The sequence below is a fragment of the Cryptotermes secundus genome, unplaced genomic scaffold, assembly GCF_002891405.2.
Source record: "Cryptotermes secundus unplaced genomic scaffold, Csec_1.0 scaffold259, whole genome shotgun sequence".
Lineage (NCBI taxonomy): Eukaryota > Metazoa > Arthropoda > Insecta > Blattodea > Kalotermitidae > Cryptotermes > Cryptotermes secundus.
In genome coordinates this window covers 89,313-111,560 of record NW_019742445.1, presented here as the reverse complement: position 1 = coordinate 111,560, position 22,248 = coordinate 89,313, and the positions used below count along the sequence as shown (strand labels likewise).

At 41.3% G+C, this 22,248-nt stretch overlaps 1 protein-coding gene across 1 annotated transcript in view; it reads left to right on the top strand.

Annotated features, from left to right (window-relative positions):
* Window positions 1-22,248, top strand: part of LOC111873143 (transcription initiation factor TFIID subunit 5) — an 84,918-nt gene that overhangs the window by 58,511 nt on the left and 4,159 nt on the right. Inside the window, exons 8-11 of the mRNA XM_023867591.2 lie at window positions 10,232-10,369; window positions 13,117-13,310; window positions 17,202-17,315; window positions 21,285-21,462. Coding sequence (XP_023723359.2) covers window positions 10,232-10,369; window positions 13,117-13,310; window positions 17,202-17,315; window positions 21,285-21,462 — 624 coding nt within the window. The remainder of the gene's footprint in view (window positions 1-10,231; window positions 10,370-13,116; window positions 13,311-17,201; window positions 17,316-21,284; window positions 21,463-22,248) is intronic.

Genomic DNA, 22,248 nt, shown 5'->3' with positions numbered 1-22,248 from the left:
TCACCTACGCTTTCCAGCAGAAAAGGGACAAATGCTCACCAAGGCAATTCAACCACCTGGATTTCATAGGAAATTCACAACCGACATCCGACACATTTCGGGACAGGACAACGTTGTTGCCGACGCTCTCTCCCGCATCGAGTCCGTCACTGCGCCACCATCCTATGATGCATTGGCCAAATCGCAGGACAGCGACGATGAGCTCCAGTCACTTTGGCAGTCAAACACCGCTTTGCAGCTCGAAAAGCTACCAATCCCTGGTACCACGGTGTCCATTTACTGCGATACCTCTGCCGGGAAACCTTGGCCGTACATCGCAGCTCCTCTACGGTTTGAAGTGTTCCAGTCCATCCATGATGTGTCGCACCCAGGGACCAAAGCAACAGCAAAACTGGTCGCACAGCGTTTCGTGTGGCCAGGCGTGCGGAAGGATTGCTGCACCTGGGCACGTGCTTGTCAATCCTGCCAGCGCTCCAAAGTCTCCCGCCACCCAGTGACTCCATTGGGTGACTTTACACCGCCGGCAGCCAGATTTCTTCACGTCCAGATAGACCTTGTTGGACCCCTTTCAATATCAGGAGGCTACAAATACTGCCTCACTGCAGTCGACCGTTTCACCCGTTGGCCAGAAGCCATCCCCATCCCGGACATCACAGCCGACACAGTGGCATGAGCCCTACTGACCGGCTGGATATCTCACTTCGGTTGCCCACAGACCATCACCACCGACCAGGGACGTCAGTTTGAATCTCAACTCTTCCACTCCCCGGCCAAGCTCTGTGGCATTCAACTCTCGTGAACAACTGCTCACCACCCAGCGGCTAACGGACTCGTGGAACGTTTCCACCAAACACTAAAGGCAGTCATCATGTGCCATGCAGACCAACACTGGACAGAAGCCCTACCCCTGGTTCTCCTCGGAATCCGCACGGCATTCAAAGAGGACCTGAAGGCATCAGTAGCTGAGCTCGTGTGGTGGCAAGCCACTAAGAATACCAGGAGAGCTGCTAACTCCGACTGCTGACCCAGTGTATCCAGCGCACCTCATCACCCAACTTTGCCAATATATGGCCCGCCCCAGACCAATTCCAGCAACATGCTACACCTCCCCAGCTACATTTGTGCACAGTGACCTCGAGAAGTGCACACACGTCTTCCTCCGGCAGGACACGACTCATAGATCGTTGGAGCCCCCCCTACAGTGGCCCCTACCAGGTTCTATCACAGAAGGAGAAGACAATGCAAATCCTCGTGCGCGGCAGGCTCGCCACCATGTCAACCGATAGGCTCAAACCTGCCTACATGTTAAATGAGACAGGCTGTGGGACCACCACCAAGACCTTCAACCCCGCAGCCGACGAAACCCCAACCGCGGTTCCGCATGCCATACCACCACAGCCTGTACAACGAACTACACGCTCTGGACGTCATGTACATTTTCCTGATCGCTTCAACAGCTGAGCAATGATCTCCGCAGGGGGGTGATGGGGGAACTGCCCGCATTCAAGCAAATGTGACAACGCGAGCTTCATTGCTTAGCAATGATGAGTAAACAGCGATTGCTAGGGAAAGCCTACAACAATATGGACAGTGACATGTTTTCTATATGTCCAACTCTAGGTTACATAAGAAGATACATTGAGAGGAAGTTACAGTGACAGTTACAGTTCTAGATTTCTACAGTTCTACAATTCTAGTCAGTGTTCAAGGAGTTCACTATTGTTATTATTATTCCTCAATTCTTCAAACTCAAGTTCATCCGTGTATACTGTACAACTGTAATAAATACTATAGGACAGTTCAACTAGTGGCTCTCTCTTCATATAATGACATCCCACACCAGTGTGGAAATTTCATATGAGTATTTATAATGCCACCGGGAATTGCATGTTCCATGGCGTCTTGAACAGCTGTAATGAGACCGGCAACAGCAGAATCCACAGAGGTGGTACCATACACACAGGACCAGTCGTAAGTTGAAAGATTATTATAAAGCAATGCATAATCCCCAGACAAATATTGACAATCAGAAGGGGGCGATAATTGTCAGGCTTTATAAGTCCAGGGTCAACATGAGTAATATTTATGTCGCTTAAGTTAGAAACAAATTAAATCAAGTACATTGCTGCTACTGACAGTGTCAGTGCACCGGTTAAGATTAAGAAGACACGTGGAGGTGTAGATTGCATCTCCCTTAAGTTTAGAGTAATGGGAATTTTGCAGAGATAGACCACTTTTCCAGTCAAAACCAGGGGCATTAAAATCATCAACCATAATTACTCAAAAATTATGGGTATCCAACTTGTTTTCTTAAAAACGAAAATAGTCAGCAATGTTTTTGGATTTAGCATCAGGGGGAAAGTAATGATTTCCAATGAGTTAAGTTAAGACTGTCGGAAGTGGGGATTTCAACCCATAGATTTGAAATGATTCTGACGATTGTGTATGCTGTACATAACTATTAGGCTCATTTTGGACTCATGCATTTCAACCCATACACATTCATCACAGGATTCTAAATCATACCTGCGTTTACAGGAGTGAACTTTGGAGGATAGGGCAATGAGTACTCGACCAACATGTGTCTTATTTACAAATGCCCTGTCAGAATGGAAAACTGTATAGCTGTCAGGAAATAAATTATGGTCATAACACAGGTCGTTTAGCCATGTCTCAGTTGAGCAAATAATATTGAGGTCCATGGAAGAGATATTTTCATAAAGTTCGAGTTGTTTAGTCCTAAGACCTCTGACATTTTGGTAATATATATGAAAATATTTTCCAGGAAGTGTGTCAGACCTGACAAAACAACCTGTGTTGATATCAGGCGTGCTAACTATTAACTGAGTACGGAAGCACCCGCCACCTGGGCAACAACATTGTTTACCTTGTTTAGATAATCGCCTACAGGGTCCATTTGTGGGGGAGTAGGGGGACGAACATTACCTGCACCAGGGGAGCGAGGTCGAGAAGTCTCCGATGCTGTAGCAGTATAAATTTTGACCACATTCAATCGCCCATAAAAAGGAGCGATTAAACAGCCATTAGGCCATACTCCAGTATTATTAATAAGATGAAACTCATCCTCTGCAACATGGACATGAAATGATGCATACAAATTATATTTAGTTTTAGCCTGGTGCAAGCAAGGGAAGCAAGCTGCAATTGATCCTTTATAGATGTCTCAACATCAGATGATGTTACATCAGGGGAAAACTGAGAGACTAAAAAGGACTATATATGGCCCCCCTTCTGCACAACAGAGAGAGAAAAAGAGCTTCTGACTCCGATCATGGCAACCCTGGATTTCTTTGTGGTATTGGCAACAATGTTTACAGTGTTTACAGGATACAGAGCTACCCACTTCTTCTTAACTACGATTACAAAATCACCACCAGAAGGGTTTTCACCCGTCACAATGGACGACTCAGGTAGTGAATTCATAGCAGGAGCTATGACCTTGGAAACACTATGTTTAGCATCCATTGCACACACAACATCCCTGTATGATTTTGCTGTAGATATGGCAGATGTAGCAGCCTCATGCCATGTTGATTTGCACATGTGAGGACGCCTGTTGTAGCTTGCACAGTTGCGTCTTCATGGCTTCATTGTCAATTCTAAGCTGCTGAACTTCACTGCTGAGTTTTGACCCCAACTCGACTAAAGATTGTACCATCTGCATGGTACAGATGCCGTTAGTGTGAACCACTTCCAGCTACATGCTGAGAGAATCTTTATCCCCTATACAGAAAGCAGTACACTGTAGCTCTGAGGAAATTGCTTTCTTCTGGTTACTCTTGCAGAAGGAATGCTTGTCTGCGGCGTCCCCCATGAGCTTCATACAGCTGTCACACTTGTAGGCAGACTTACTGGTGGTTGCACTCACACTGGTCTCTGGCACACAAGTAGGCAGACATTTACAATGAAAGCGCGAATTACACTCACCACAACGAATAGATTATTGGTTTCCATGAAACGGCTTTTCACAGAGCGGACAGTGGGCCTTACTGGCCAAACTTAACCATGGCACACAGAGATACACTAGGCACTCAGCGGGCGGGAACACAAGCATGACACATCCGTATAGCTCGAGCACTAAAGCAATAATAATAATAATAACTCAATTTTTACTTATTTGTGTGGTAACTCAGAATCCAAATAATAATAATAGTAACAACAATTGTAACATATTAAAAATTATTGAGGAGAACATTCCTGGCTCCAAATACGTCAACATCCCTGCAAACAGCATTAGCAGCTGATGCACATCTGGCAGAGGGACAATTTTTACATGAGGAGCAGACATTGAACAATGCAGATTCTCTCATATACCAAGCAGGAACTCAAAGAGACCAACAGTTTCCAAAACAGAAGGGCAGAATTTGAAACCAGAGTAAACTTGAGTAAGAAAGAGTGCATCGAGGCGATGTCTCCTAATACGTAAAGTGTGCAATTTTAACTCCTCCAGAGCAAGAGAATAACAGTAATGGACTTGAGGAAAGAAACAATTAAAATAGAGGGCTGCAAACCTTTGCTTGATGCATTCTGGTTTGTTGGCATCAATTGATTTAATTGAATTTGAGACAACGGATGCATATTCAGGCTTAAATCTAATTAATTTGATGTACAATCTAAGCATATATTCTAGAGATAAGAAGTTGGAGGTAATGCTACAAACTAGACCAAGAAGCGTAATACAGTGAGAGAGAATATAGTTGACATGGTCATGGAAATGAAGTTAAGATCAGTAAATACTGATTGGCAAAGTTTATAATTATAGTTCAATATGTCGGTTTTCCTGGAGAAGGGTATAACTTAAGTTTTACTGATGTTGAGTTTCACAGAGTTAGCAATGCAACAACATTGTATAGAGGTAATGTCATACTGAAGTACGAGGGTTAGTCAGTAAGTAAGTTACAAATGGATATAAACTTAAACGAATAAGAGTACTGATTTCAAAAATGCTTTTATTTCTCAACATAATCTTCCTGTAGATTGAGGCACTTGTCCCATCATTTCACAAACCCCTGAAAACCAGCAGCATAAAATTCTTTGGGCTGCTGTCAGAACCAAGCACAGTAACTTCCCTTTCTACTGCTTCATCATCGGGAAAATGTTCAGCCAAAAGATGATGTTTAAGAGGGCCGAACAAATGGAAGTCACTTGGAGCAAGACTCATCACCCGTGACAGTTTGGGCTAGCATATCATGTCCATCATGGTAGTGATTGAGATGCTGTAATGCCAGACCCATTCTTTGCATTTTGTGTTGTGGGATCAGCATGCACGGCACCCATCATGCACAGACTTTGTGAAAACCTAACCTGTCATGTGACTTCCATTTGTTCAGCCCTCTTAACACTTTGCGGACCGGCAATTTAAATATTTAAATCACCCTGGGGACCGGCATTTTTAAACCTACTACCCTAACTTGTGCACTGTTCACTTTAAAAATTAATATAAAATCTCCTAATTAATTTTATGAACTAAAATTTTTGGAGAACACTTACCAATGCTCCTAGAAGTGCTTGAGAGTGTGATATTTCTGGAAACATTCCCCTTTGTGAAGTGGCATTACACAGAACTTGCACATGTAGACAGTCATACTCCTTTTGTTGTGTACTGTGCAAACACGGCATCGCCTAGAAGGCTGCTTCCCCTTGGCATGTTCACTCTTCACAATTTTCACGATGGTATGTTTCTGCATATCACCTGAGAGTTGCCCAGGGGGGTCAAAATGAGGCCTGCGTGGGGTGGGAGTAGACGACCCCGGTAGTACTAAGATTATGTCTGCCGCCGGTTCTGCTGCCACTGTGTGGTCTGTAGCCCAGGGTTTTGCCACATTCAGCAGAAATGCCTTGTATTTCAATTTTGAATGAGGGTTTAGATTTGCTCAAATCTCTTATGGCTCATTAGTTTGCCGAAAATTGGAATTTCTAAAAATGGATCTGTTGACCAATACTCTTTCAGATTATCCTTCCTTGTATGGCCCATTAGAAAGATAATTGCAAAAAATTTTCTCATTTCTGCTGAAGTGACATCCACCCACTTCAACGCCTTATAACTTCTGTCATAATGTTCACGGTGTTGGATATAGTATCTGTTAGTTTCCTGACATAGCGTGTCAAAGAAACTATCTCCAAAAAACAGTTCCGCTACTTCAGACACTTGTGTTGGGTCCGATGGAATTTTCTTCACCCCTGGATTTCCAGTAAACTGTCCCAAAGCAGGCGTTTTGTCTACTTTTCCCCATATGGCTCTCCCTGCAATGTTGCTACCCGCACTTTCATCAGAGCTACTGACACGTTCACTTTCACTGTCTGTGGCCACAATTTTTTGTTCGCCCCTGCCACACTCACTATCAGACTGTGAGTCGCCATTACTAGCAGACTCACAAGGGATGTCAGATAGCTCATTGGAGAACAAGTCAGATATTTCTTGTTCTCCGAGAAAACGCTTGGACCTCAACCTCTTCCGACCTTGATCCATTTTGCACTAGTAACTTCCTGCCCGGTGCATGCAGCTGGAAGATGAACAAAGGCATTTTCTTTTGGAGTGAGAAAGGAAAACAGTTGGGTCATAAACAGCGGGGTCATGTTACTGACTACGAAGCAAACATTCAAGAGGTCTGTCAGGCACCAGTCATGCGTCTGCCTGGCGCCAGTGCAAGGTATAGTGTGTTTCAACATAACGTGTCCTAAAGTCATAATAATATGCCACTGGTCTGCCACGTTTAAAAGCGCTGGCATAAAAATATGCCACCGGTCTGCAAAGTGTTAAACATCATCTTTCGGCTGAACATTTTTCTGATGACGAAGCTGTAGAAAGGGAAGTCACCGCCTGGTTCCAACGGCAGCTCAAAGAATTTTATGCTGCTGGTTTTCAGGCGCTTGTGAAACAATGGGTCAAGTGCCTCAATGTACAGGGAGATTATGTTAAAAAATAAAAGCATTTTTCAAATCAGTACTCTTATTTGTTTAAGTTCTATATCCATTTGTAACTTACTTATTGACTTACCTTCATAGATTGCAGTCCTGAGGAGATTTGATGGCTCAGTAAATTGTGATATCATCAGCAAAAAGTAGATACTTGGAATGGGAAACTGTATCACATATATCGTTAATAAACACATTGGAGAGCAGGGGTCCCAGGACAGATCCCTGAGGAACACCAGAGAGAACTTCAGAAGTAAGTTCTAAAAGTTTGTGACGATGGTACACTGCTACAAGTATTATGTTTTTTGACATTATCCATCATGCTGTCTCTTTTCTAAAAAGCTGTCATGTTTATTTTTCAAAACAACGTTTTGGAGACTGGATTCTTTCCCTGTCCTCAGGTAGCTCTATCTATTGGAGCTAACTGAGTAGGTTTTACCTGAGGACGGGGACAGAATGCAGTCTCCGAAACGTTGTGTTTTGAAAAATAAACAGGACAATTTTTTAGAAAATAGACAGGATGATGGGTAATGTCCAAAAACATAATGCTTGTAGAACCTCAGAAGGTGAGGAAAAAATACCAGAAACACGAACCTGAGATTTCCAGCTGGATAAGTAACTGTGAAACCAGTTTACATAGCCACCAGAAAGCCCAAAAGCACTAAGCTTATGAAGAAGAGGAGAATATGGGACAAGGTCAAATGCATTGCTCAGATCAAAATAAATAAATAAATAATAATAATAATAATATACTCAAAGAAAAACCTGCTCCAGTGCCACTTTGTCCACAAGTCCTTCATTACCCTGGGCCTGCATGGTGAGAAGCCGATGACTGCCTCAGATATGACATGGCTTCCTTTTTGGTCGTACTGTCCTGTGATTATTGTCTTCTTTGTCAGGTCTTCAAGCACCTCAAGGGAAAACAAAGAATTGTCCTTATATAGCTTGTGTCCATTACCTTCCAGCCTTCTGGCAAGAACTTTTACTGTGACATCGCTGGCTTAATTGTGTTTTTGTTGGTGAGTGGTGACAGTTGTGGTTCTTCTTCCAGCACCTACTCTTTCAGCGTTTCCTCTCCTTCATCTTCTATGTAAATATCACTATCACTTTGCATAAATATTTCAGCCCGTTTAGGCTAGAGTTTTTTGGTCAAAGTTATGGTTGAGAATGACTTGTCATTCACTGAAACACTGAGACTGATTCATTGTACCAATATTATGGTGAACATTCTCCATATATTACACATTTGGGAGTTAGCTGTAATCTTGTCTTCAGATTATTATTATTATCACTGTACTGACATTTATTATGGTCTTCTGCATAAACAGTGCATAGTGTGGTGGATGAATACAAATGTTTTGAAGGAACATTCTCTCTCCTATCCTGATTATGTAAGCAGCATGTTTCTCCAAAATATTAGTACTTATGTACCATACTACCCGTAAGACTATATGAACCTTCTCTATTATGAAAACATCAAATCACAGATTGGTTATTACTTCTATTATGTTAATGATAGCATTTAGGGTTGAACCCAATATATTTTTAATACTAGGCTAATGGTTCTCATTCACAGAAAGATCATTGCATATCACTGTGAACAGCATATGAATGGCAGTCTGTATTACAGCATCATCCTCCTAAATATGAAATAAGTTGTGAATAGGCTATATTACTGTACATTGATCTTTAACATAAACTTAATATGCTTTTTTAGTATTTTTATAGTATTGTTTCCAGGGTGACTGACATTCCACCACTAATGGACTATCATTTAGAACACCCAGAATTGTTTGTTGTACAGGGTAGGTTACAGAAACTTCCTTTTTTGAAGGTGAATAAAAGAAAAATTATGGCTGATAGACAAAATTTATGTTTAGCTAATGAAAGAACATACTTTAAAGTTTTAAATCATGTGTTTTAAACAAAATATCTTGAAGGTGGTGGCCACCGTTTTCTGAAGTTCCCCTCTGCACGTTCCAACATGTGCACCCAAATTTGGGTTACTTCCTGCCAAATAACATTCTTCAGCTGAAGCAGGTTTGTGGGCGATGTTTAAAAACCTCTGCCTTGAGGTATCCCCATAAAAAGAAATCATAGGGCCTTAGATCAGGGGGATGTCACCTCGAAGCGAGATGAGCCATCCGGGGAACTTTGCCCTCCAAACTGTTATCGAAGCTCGGGATGTGTGGGCCATGGCACTATCCTGTTGGAACCAGACATTTCCTAGATGCATTTCTTCAAGAGCTGGTGCAAGAAAGTTTTTAATCATATCCACATACCGCTGTGAATTGACAGTAACTGCATGATTGTCTTCTTCAAAAAAATAAGGGCCGATAACTCCAACTCTCGACAACACACACCATACTGTCACCTTATCACTGTGAAGTGGCCTCTTATGGAGCTCTCTGGGATTGTTACCACTCCAATAGTGCATATTCTGCTTGTTGACATATCCAGATAGGTGAAAATGTGCCTCATCACTAAAGAAAACAAGTGCGTCAGGGGGTAAAGTTTCCAATAACATTTCGCACACCATTATTCAGTTCTGGAAATCATGTGGTGTCAATTCTTGCACAACAACCATCTTATAGGGATGGAAATGAAGGTGTTCGTGAAGAATTTGGTGCATTGAACAATTGGATATGTCTAGGGTGACTGCATGTTTGCAAGCAGAGCATCTTGGATATCTCAAAATTGACTGTCGAACTGCCTCCACATTTTCTGGCATCGTAACGGTCTGTTGTTGTCTTGATGATTTTTTTCACCACACTCCCGGTTGTCCTAAAGTTCTCTACCCACAAAACAGTCGATTTCCGGTCAGGAACTGGACCTCTGAGCTTAATTCCAAAGTGAGTGCGGAACGCACGCTGCTCACTCGTCCACCTCATGTTTCCTACTGAGGGGTATTAGACAGATACTTCCGCGACTGCTGCATTCGCCAAGCCTATCCCCAATTTTCTGCAACCTCCCCCCCCCTTCACAATGCGTCTTCATAAAAAGGAAGTTTCTGTGCCCCACCCTGTATTTGGCAGCCTAGTTGCTAGCCATCCAGATCTCCTTGTGATGGTGGCCTGAGGTGGGACTCTTAAAACTAATCCTCCCATAGTGGTTCAAACATATCTTAAATATCCCAGAGATATCATAGAGGAAGAGATGTGAGTATAGCTGAATCTCATTTCATTTTAGAAGAATGAAACATTAGCATTATGGTGCATTGTTGGGAGAGGGATGTCTCTTCAGCCCTTTCAGTAAAATCAAGTATAAGGACAAGTGCACTGGCTTTGTTTTGTAGATGATGTGTTGGTTCGCATGATGGACGATCGCTCAGCTGAGACAAGCAGAATTCTTCATGGACATAATGGGCCAGTGTACCGTGTGGCTTTCAGTCCAGACAGAACACTGTTATTATCCTGTTCAGAGGATACAACAGGTATTCCATACATTAAATTATAAGCATCAGTAATACTCCTTTGCTTTTTCTAGTGTCAAGTAAATTGTTTATTTGGCCATTTTGTTTATCTAACTTGCTAACGCCATATATTCTAGATGTACCAAGTGGTACATATATTTGTAATTCCTGCCAATCTTTCTGTACAACTGAAAATGTAGTACAGTCTCCATATAATGAGAATTTATAAAACTGATAGAAATGTTCATTCTGATGGGTACTTTCAGAATCTGAAAGTGGTTGGAATACATGAGCTTCAAGTCTGTTCACTTACTTCTAATTACCTACATCAGAGTTCTCCGAACTTTTCGAACCGTGGGCCACATTAGGTAATTTAGCACTTTCAACAGGCCGGATAAAATTCTGCTTCACCTTTTTATGCAACTCTGCACAGTATAGCATTTGAACAAAGTTACAATTTTTCACTTGGCTTTCCAGAAGTATCAACTTTGCTCTGAATGCCTTGGTAAGTGCAAATAAATCACAGACTAAGTTATTTTCACCCTGCAACCTTAAATTCAAATGGTTCATATGGTTCACCAGATCAGCAAAAAATGCTAATTTCCAAAGCCACTCGGTGTCTGATAAAAGTGGGTAGTGATGGTTTTTCTCGGTAAGAAATATATCAATTTCATCCCTGAGCTGAAAGAAGCGCGAAGGAACCTTTCCACAGCTAAGGCATCGAACTGCACTATAATATGACAGGTCAGTAGGCTCGGAATCACATTTACCAGTACTCATTGGAAAATCAGTTCAATTGCCACATTTCTGCACAATTCTTTTACAGGCCGGATGTGGCCCGCAGGCTGTAGTTTGGGTACCCTTGACCTACATTACAGTACAGCACTTAGTTTAAAAAAATAAGTGAATATGACTGTATTTATCGTCCTTTGGAGCAGTTATCATGGAAATATTAAAATAACAGATTATTTTAGCATATCTGAACTGACAAGTTAAAATTTTCTCATGCTTGCATATTCAGTTATACCCACAACTGAATGGTTTAGCTGTCCTGTACAAGCAAAAGTCCTGCACACTATCTGCTGCACCTGCAAAACGCATTACAGCTACATTCTAAACGCATCAGAATTGCCTGACACCTTGTGGTTTTAATGCTTTTTCTTGCTTCCAGACAGGAAATCCTTTCAGAAGATGAGCTTTCTCAGTTCATTTTCAAAGAAGTCGATCCATACCATCATTGTTTAGTTTCACTCTCTGAGTGCCTGACTTCATAGACATATAATACTTCAGGCCTCCTGTACAAGTCTAAGCATTTTCCTTTTGTTACCATAAGTAGGAATGCAGCATAACCACAGAAAAATTTTCATCTCCAGTTCACTAGGCAAGCAACATAATACTCTATTATATTTAAGCATCCTGTTGCACTCTATACGATATATGACATAAACACCGTCCCAAGTGCAACAATTTAATGCAGTTCTTTTGTCTTGCCCTCTTCTACACTATGTGTTTCGGCCACAAACAGCCATCATCAGGTGTATGCACTTTCGTAGCTGTTACACTGCATTTAGTTTAAAATTTAAAACCATAAGTCTTCACAATTGTTCTTTCCGTCGTTACCAACAGGTTTCAATTTATCATAATCTACTTCACTGATATCTGTCTGCTTTGTGCATTATCTTTGTTGCCTACACTCGTCAATTTTGATATTATGAAGATATTAAGATAAGCAGCGGCTGCACACAGGGAGCCTACACAGAATAACAGTGCTGAAAAGAAGAAGAAGCTGCTGCAGCACTACAGACATAGGGCAAGTAACCCTGAGAATTTTAATTTTTAAAAGAATTTTAAATTGGAACTGAAGATTTTAAAAGTGCCGGTTCATAATATCAAAATTGACGAGTGTAGGCAACAAAGATAATGCACAAAGCAGACAGATATCAGCGAAATAGATTCTGATAAATCGAAACCTGTTGGTAACGACAGAAAGAACAATTGTGAAGACTTATGGTTTTAAATTTTAAACTAAATGCGGTGTAACAGCTACGTAAGTGCATACACCTGAGGATGGCCGTTTGCGGCCGAAACATGTAGTGTAGAAGAGGGCAAGACAAAAGAACTACAATAAATTGTTGCACTTGGGACGGTGTTTATGTCATATAACATAATACTCAATGAAACAAGATGCTGGACTCAGAGAAGTTCAGATAATGTTACATGATGGTCATTTCTTGTTGGCTAAATTATGGAGCGAATTCAACCCCGAGCCATGAAGTTGAATTAAATGTGGTTCTAAAACCATTGTTCCCTACTGCTCTGTATAACATTTAGAGAAGTCAACTGGCATTTTTTATTCCATGTTGGAAGGACTTTACACATGCATGCTAAACACTATTGCCTCAAGGTTGGGTAAATTTTCTATTAAGATGTACAGTACTCAGATTATAGAATGCAGACTTTCTTCTCCTAGACAAGGGAAAGGCCCAGAGGTATATTAATAATACATGGACTAACCTCCTACTGTAAATAGCTTGAAAGCATGACTAATAACTGATGACAAATGCCACAGAAAATAGTTACAGCTAGTTAAGAATCACTTCTGATGATGAATGCTGGAGAAAGTCCGCATATTATGCAAGATTTTTCCATGCCTGTGACAAGGAATTTATGGCACCAGTTATTTTTCCTGATGTAATAAAATTCTTGTCGTAAATCATACTCATTCAATGGTGGTTACACTGTAGGTATGAAGTTTTTTCTTCTTGCAGTGCGGCTGTGGAGCCTTCAGACATGGACATGCCTTGTATGCTACAAGGGCCATATCTTCCCTGTGTGGGATGTGCGGTTTGCACCTCATGGCTACTACTTTGCCACTGCTGGTCATGACAAGACAGCCCGCCTATGGGCCACTGATCAGCATCAGCCCCTACGAATACTTGCAGGCCATTTCTCTGACGTTGATGTAAGGCATTTACTTTTGTGAAGATTATAATATTTGTATCTGAGGTCAGTAATAGAGCATCAGTTTTCATGTCTACTGCCAGTTCATAGTTTTCTTGTTTGGATAGAAAATTTTCCTTTTACTAACAGTAATATTTTCTTTCTTTTTTTATGTATTATTTGCATAATGTACATAAAATAAATGGAAGAATGTGTCCAACTACATGTTTTATCTCCAGAAGTACTTGAGTTTGATGAAATTTGTTATAAGGTCTTACACCGAAAGTTATTGAGTGAATTTCATTTTGGCATTTATTGTCATTTATTATAATCATTAACATAAATGAAACTCAGATTGAAGCTTCATCTCTTATTTCAGAACAGCTCATCATATATAAAATTCGTACATAACATAAACAGGGCATGCAGTAGCGTAGTGGTTAAGGCAATTTTCTTTGCAACAGTAGATTTGTATTTGCAGTAAATGAACATCAAGGCTAATAAGGTATGCACGGTAGCAAAGAACACATTGGAAAATTTTTGCTCTCCATTCCACCTAGTCTCAGATCATAATCCACTTGAGAAAATAGATTCAGCCCAACTGAGTCAATTCCAAATGAAATCCAGAATTCATTGGTACAGAAACATCACAGGAGAAAAGAAAGAAGTAAGTTTCAAGATGTATTATCTTCACTGGAAGTTTCTTAATATGTCATATTTAAGGATATGCTTTTCCCTCTCTCACATAATATTGGAGATGCTAATGGTGGGGAAAGGAATCTTGTTTTTGATTGCAATTTTGTTTTAAATTATGATCATCCTTTCATTTATGCTTTGGTTCATATTATGCAAGGAGCTATTAAAATTGCCTGTGGAAAGTGGGAATGTAGGTTTCTTAACACTTTGTGGACCGGCAATTTAAATATTTAAATCACCCTGGGGACCAGCATTTTTATACCTACTACCCTAACTTTTGCACTTTTCACTTTAAAAATTAATATAAAATCTTCTAATTAATTTTATGTACTAAAATTTTTGGAGAACCCTTACCAATGCTCGTGGAAGTGCTTGAGAATGTGATATTTCTGGAAACATTCCCCTTTATTAAGTGGCATTACACACTTGCAAATGTAGACAGTCATAGTCCTTTTTTTGTGAACTGCGCAAACATGGCATTGCCTAGAAGAATGCTTCCCCTTGGAATGTTCACTCTTCACAATTTTCACGAGGGTATGTTTCCGCATATCACCCGAGAGTCACCCAGGGGTGTCCACATGAGGCCTGTGTGGGGTGGAAGTTGATGGGCTAGGTTGCACCAAGTCTGTCTGACTCTGGTTCTGCCGCCACCATCTGGTCTGTAGCCCAAGCCTTTGCCACATTCATCAGAAATGCTTTGTACGTGGTGCAATCAAAAAGTTCCCAAAATATATTAATAAAATCTATTACATCTTACCTAGATATTATTCTGCACCATCACCTTTAAAGTAGTCCCCTTGGGAGCGCATACACCGATTCCAGTGTTTCTGCCACTTTTCAAATGCATCCTGGAAGTCTTTCTTCGTTAGGGTGTTTAGTACCATCTGCGTTTCCGCTTGAATTTCCTCAACTGTATCAAATCTTCGCCCCTTCAAATTGATTTTCATCTTGGGGAAGCGAAAGAAATCGCATGGAGCTAAGTCTGGCAATTACGGTGGGTGGGGAACAACCGCCATCTTGTTTTAGCCAAAAATTCCTGCACACTGTAAGCCATATGCAGTCATGCGTTGTTATGGTGGAGTACCCAGTCATTCGTGCGCCACTTCTCTGGACGTTTTCTCCTCATGTTCTCCCTCAAACGCCTTAGAACATCGCGATAGAACTCTATTGACTGTCTGACCTGGAGGGACAAACTCCTTATGAACAATCCCGTCAGTATCAAAAAAAGAGATCAACATGGACTTAATGTTGCTCTTGACTTGTCAAGCTTTTTTTGGCTGAGGTGAAGAAGGGCTCTTCCATTGCAACAGTTGCTGCTTGCTTTCAGGGTCATAGCCATAAACCCAACTTTCGTCACCAGTGACAACCTTCAAAAGAAAGTCTGGATCCTCTTGAAGCTGTTGCTGAAGTTCCCTGCAGACTTCCAAGCGATGCTGCTTCTGTTCATTTTGCAGCAGTCGTGGCATAAACTTCGCCGCAGTCCTCCTCATGTTCAGTTCCTCTGACAAAATTCGTTGACATGTACCATAACTTAGTCCCAGGGTGTTACAGAGGTCTTGGATGGTCAGTCTACGATCTTGCAGAGTCAGATCCCTAACTTCCATGACATTTTCTGGTGTTTTGCCCGTTGACAGCCATCCCGAACGATCGTCATCATCAGTCAATGTTCGGCCATTTTTAAAATGCTTATACCAGTTGTAAGATTGTGTCTGGCCTAAACTGTTTTCACCAAAAGCTTGCTTCAACATTTGGTGCGTTTCTGCAGCAGTTTTCCCAAGTTTGAAACAAAACTTTATACAGACACGCTGCTCTCTCAGGTCAGCCATCGCAAAACCGCAAACTCACGGAAACACAACAATGGAAATACGTTCATCAACAATAAACCGAACCACTCAAGTGGACGCCGCTTGCCACACTGATTGAAGAAGGATGTGTGAGGAGACACCTAGCGGTATTTCGATGTACTCATAACCATTCGCACGCAAAATTCAAATTTCGGAAACTTTTGGATTGCCCCACGTATTTCAATTTTGAATCAGGGTTTAGATTTTTTTTAAACTAAAAATGAATTGAAAATGGCACAATTTATAAGCCACAAGGCAACTTTCACTTTTATTATCTCTGGCCACAATTCTTTGTTGACCCCTGTCACTTCCACTATGTGAGTCACTCCTCCACAAGGCATGTCAGATAGCTCATCGGAAAACAAGTCTGAGAGATCACTTTGCCTTCAACCACTTTTGTCCTTGAAACATATTCCCCTCTACTAACTTCCTGCCTGGTACATAAACAGCTGGAAGGGGCAAAGTTTATTTTCTTTTGAAGTAGGGACTGTAGCCAGCCAGATCAAGTTACTGAATACCTAGCATACATTCCGAAGATTTATTACACAGTATTAATTTCAGTTGCATGGCGCCAGAGCAAGGTATAGTGTGTTAACAACCTAATGTGTCCTAAAAGCCTGATATCATGCGACCAGTCAGCCACGTTTAAAAGCAAAAAGCCTGATATCATGCGTCCAGTCCGCAAAGTGTTAAATGGGTGTAATTTCCTATAGTATTGTCACGTATATGTGTGATGAAATGATGGGTCCTAGTTTGGACGACTGGATTTATTGACAGCTTGGTTACACGCACTCTCTCAATTACACTCAAATTACAGCGCTATAGCTGATTTACACACACTTCAATTCACCATTGCATATGCACTAGTTGTTTCATAGCAACGGATCTCCACCCAGGAATTGACACTTCAAATCAGTCCAGATATTGCACATGAGATCTTCCAATTACACTTCCAGTATCACTGCACCATCACACATATAAAGTTTTCTTAATAATCCTTTAAATCTTCACAGGTCTTCTACGAACTCCCAAATACTCCAAATACTCAATACTCGTAACTTGTACTCATCTGACTCCTTAGTCATTCCAGTTACTCTTATAAACCCTCAGTCGGACAGCCAAAAACGCACCTCGCTTCACTGTTGTGTAATGGCCATGTTTACAGAGGTGTTGCTGGGCATCGCTGTGTAGCAACCAGTGCACCTCAGCTCGGCACGGCATGGGCAGCCACCACTTTCTTTACTGTTGCGTAACCTCATTCCATATCCCATTGTCAAACAACGGTTTGACATGTCACGGTATTTATGCATTTAATTATGACGTCACATTTGCTCACTCTCCATCATAAAGCAGTCTGTTTTGAACTCTTGCAGTGCATCCAGTTCCATCCCAACTCCAACTATGTAGCAACTGGCTCTAGTGATCGAACAGTGAGGCTCTGGGATTGTGTTACAGGAAACCATGTACGACTTATGACAGGACACAAGGTCAGGTAACACAGTAACCCACAATTTTATGATTTGTAGGTAACTGAGTGATCCATATTGTCAACTCTGACTTTGTTATGCAGTACAGCTTTGTTGTATTGACTGCTGGGCTTATTTTGAGTAGTGAAAGTAGTGGATAATTATTCAAGGCACTGAGAAATTTCCTGTTATGGAAACTGAATGCTGACTGGTGTCTTCACAAGCACCTTTCATCAGACCCTGTTGTGAGTCAGTTCAGTCTAATTCACGTCGTCACAGCGTTTTTATCTAAGATCCATTTTAAGGTGAACCGTTTTATACAGGGTGATTCACGAAGTTTTACCCCCACTTAGGGAGGGCATTCCTGATGTAATTTGGAACAAAAAATTTTAATATACTAATGGTATCCAACTCATAATTAAAGAGATACAGTAATTTGAAAACTGGCAAGAAATCCTTCTCTCTTCGAATTTCAGTCAAAACAAATTAGAAATGCAATACAAACACTTTTTAAATCATTAATGTTTTAGGAAAGAAGCATTCTAAAACCATTTTTTTTTTCAATTTAATTTTGCATTGTGCAACATTTTTCATTGATTTTATGTTACAAAATTACATTATTTTCAGCATCCCATTCTGTAAACATACCAATGGTTGCATATCACACCCTTCTATCAATCTGTTTCCTTTACACTGTAGTGCTTTACAAGACGACTGGATTTACATAAGATTTTCAAAAATGTCTCCCTGCATGTCAACACAACACGTCACATGCATATGAACCGCGCTCGTAGCATTTCGTAGTTCCACACGTTTCCTTATTGTCATCGCTGCGTCCAGAATACGTTCAAGCAACACTTCACGTGTTTGTACCTTTACCTGGTATACAATGTCCTTCATCCATCCCCAAATGCAATAATCTAATGGCATTAGATCTGGCGACCTGGGAGGCCAGGCATTACAGCCTCCCTCACCAATCCACCACTGTGGGAAATGCTGATCCAAGTGAGCTGCTACTGCATGGGAGAAGTGAGGAGGTGCCCCATCATGCTGAAAGTATATCCGGCATCTTGTTGCCAGAAGAACATCTTCAAGTAACTGTGGTAATTCTTCTTCTAAGAAGTGGAGGTAAATCTCACCAGTTAAGCAGCCAGGAAAAATGAACGGCCCCATTAGCTGATCATACAGAACACCACACCAGACATTGACACTGAATCGGTGTTGAAAATTCGATTCTATCGTGGCACGGGGATTATTGTCTGCCCAAACATGTAAGTTGTGACTGTTGTTGACCCCGTCCCATGTAAACTGTGCCTCATTGCAGAACATTATCAAGCGGTACAACTGCCGATTTCCATTTAATCAGTTGCAGAACTGCAGACGAAGAGTACAGTCTCCTGGTTGTAGGTGTTGTACGTACTTGGCTGTAAATGATAAGGATGCAACCCATTCTCATGAAGAGTCCTCCACGCCATGGACTGAGAAACACCGAACCACCGAGCTAGACGTCTTGTACCGGCAGGCTGAATGCGCTCTACAGCATCGAGAATGTTTTCTTCTTCACACAATTCATGTTGAGGATTTCGTTCCTATTGTATATGAATGCTTGGGAGAGAACCAGTTTGTCTTAATGTGTTGAATCTACTGTTAATGGATTTACAATTCGGAATCCTGAGATTAGTATAACGCCGGTGATATTTGGCAGCAGCAGCTCTCGCATTTCCATCACATACACCTGAAACAAACACCATATCGGCGTATTCCTCAGTGGAAAACCTGTACGGCATCATAACTTCACAAAGTCACCAACACAATGTCCTGTTTACTACTGGATCGCTCTGCCTGCCTCCGTGCGTGCAACATTCCAGCTGGTCTGCCTTATCTGCTGACACAGCTGACTGGAATGCATGGTTGCCCACGCAGGAAGCAAAGCGCTGCATTCGCAATGATGCGTTTTGAAAATCTATTGTTACTCCATAACTGTTGAAAATCGACCACAAGTTTATAATAACCCCACGAATATGTACCATAAGCTGGGGTAAAACTTCGTGAATCACCCTGTATTTGGCAAGGAAGTTTTGTACTTTCCTTTTATTTTCAGCTGTAGATTGTTCAGGCTCATAAACCCTGGACTCTAGCAAAGTGTTTAACATATAGTTGGATTCCTCCAACACCACAGTGTAATTGCCTTTGTCTGCGTGAAGAATCCCAGTATCTTTGTTGAGCCTCAGATTTCAACTCCTTTCTAGTCATTTTAGTGATGGATGATTTTGAGTTCTCTAACATGGACCTTATCTTCCATATAAATTCCATGCCCAGGGTCTGTGGAAATTTTGAAATAATCTGCTGTTAAATTGGTTGTATATAAAATTCAGTTAATTTTGTCTGCATTTGATCAAGATTTTCTCTTTATACAGTAACTATTATCCTCAAGTTTTGTGTCTACAAAAGGTCTGACACATTTTGATCTTTAATAAGTCGGAAAATAACGAAGATAGAAATAAACTGATTACATTGTTGGATTGAGAAACTCAAAAAGTTTTGTGTCTATTGTTAATAAAGTTGTACATGTGTTCCATTTGTTGCATGTAAAATATCAAGACAGTATTCAATTTCGTGCCAGATTCGGGCAAGCATACCGACATCCACAGTGGTTATTGCGTCTCTTACTCTGGTTGCTGCAATGTCTAGGTAAATGACTGATGTGACTGTCTTTTCTGCGAAAAAGAAAGGTCCAGTGACTCGATCGTGCATAAGAGCACACCACACATTCATTTTTGGGGAGTCTCTTGCCATTTCACTGTATTCATGAGGGTTCTCTGATCCCCAGATGCGACGTTATGGCGATTGACTGTTCTAGAAATGTGGAAGCACGCTTCATCGGAGAACAGTATGGTTGTAAGAAATCTTTGATCATCCTCTATTCTTCGTAACATATCTGTTGCAAAATCTGTTCTCTTAGGCTTATCATGTTGTTCAGTAGCTTGCACAAGTTGCATCTTATGAGCATACAGCCGTAATTTCTTCCATAGAACCTTGTGTACTGTTGAAACTGGCATATTCAATTCTCTTCTCGCTGTTCTCAAAGATTTCTTAATGCTTCTCGGACATGCTCAGCATCAACATTGCTTGCGCTGGGACATCCAGAACTCTTCTTACTGAGGACACTTCCTGTTTCTAAAAATGTCTTTTTCCAGTCTATGATACTGTTTCTAGAAGGAGGATCTTTCTGGTAATGTGTTCTGAAGTTCCTCTGCGTTTGTGTCACCGATTTCGTTTCACAAAACCACACCACTGTTTGCGTTCTCTCTTGTGGAGTCGCCATTTTCTCAACAATGAACACTGCACCGAGGGCTATGAACACGTTCGTGACCTGTAAAGAGGAAAATAAACTTTTTGAGTCGATCTTTCCATCATTGCTAAAGGTTTATTTCTATCTTCATTATTTCCCGAATTATTAAAGATCAAAATGTGTCAGACCTTTTGTAGACACCCTGTATATGCACAGTTTGCAGCTTATCCATTCACCTTCTGGAGCATTTGAAACCCTAAGGGGTCAAAACATGAGAGTGCTGTGTTGTCACCAACAAATGAGTTGTCAAGATTCAAACTTAGCAGCTACACCATTTTGCCAAACATTTGTTTAGAGGAATCCATATATGAAAAGAAGAAAAAACGTTACAGTTGAATTTCTGAAAAAGTATTTTCATTAAAATCAATCAATATTTCTGTGCTGTACATAATTAAATTGACAGTGTGTAAAGAAATGCTCACTAAGACAAAATGCTCATAATAAGCTATATTTGCTACAGCACACTCCCATAGTACATATTATGAGCATTTTTATTGTATATTTTTCTCAGTTCCTCTTCACCGTCAAATTTTGTAGGTCAGACGTTTTCCTCAGCAGTTTGTTATCAAACACACTAAGTATGTGTTCTACCATGAGTGTAATCTTTCTAAATTATTGTCATTGTGATGCTGCCACAGGCTCCAGTATACTCCCTGTGCTTCTCAGTGGAGGGGAGGTTTCTGGCATCAGCAGGTGCAGACTCAAGAGTCCTACTGTGGGACCTGGCTCATGGCCACCTTCTGGCAGAACTGACAGGCCACAAGGGTCCCATTCACACCCTTGCCTTTAGTCGAGATGGACACATCCTCACATCAGGTATCTTAAATTGTTGGCATTGAAATAGTGTACGGGCAAGACCCAAGCCATGTGCTATTCTTGGACACTAACACAAGATCATTTCATTTCTGTGTGAATGCTTTATATTTAGGAATTTAATGTTCAGTCAACATTTTTTTAATGTAACAGAAGTTTTTTTTTTTCCTAACAGTCATCAGTTATTGAATATATTGTCGCGTATCGGGCGTATATCGCGACAAATAACTTCACGCCGTATTTTGTATAGCGAATTTTATTTCACATTCGCACTTACAATCACCCAAATTACAGATTTACGGTTACTGCTATCTGCAGTATCACAATTAGTACACTCCAAATGCCAGAATACAACTGACTAGTTGCTGGCTAACTCGGCGGCTGTCACAGTACAACTCGACTCGGCGACTGTTACAGTACAACTGACTGTGAATAGCCTTCGCTGCGTCTTATGTAGCCTCGATCGGACAGTTGTTGCCTGGTGCCTTGTTGCTAGCCACGCTGTCCTGAGTTGTTGACGGCTGCCTTGCATAGTTACCAGGTTACGGGGGCTCGGCTATCTTCGGCTCCGCTCGGCTCCTTTCGGCTCCGCTCGTGACGTCACCGCTCATAGCTGCCAGGATGCGGGGTGATTACTCGCCTATTACGCGAGCGTTACGTTACCGCTACGTGCAGCTGGGGAGGTAGGGGTCAACATGCCACACTGCTCCCTCCTTAAGGCTGTTCGTCCCGAATAGCCTAACGGTGCAACCCCGTTCCTTTTCCTCGGTGGCTGTTCTTGCAGCATCT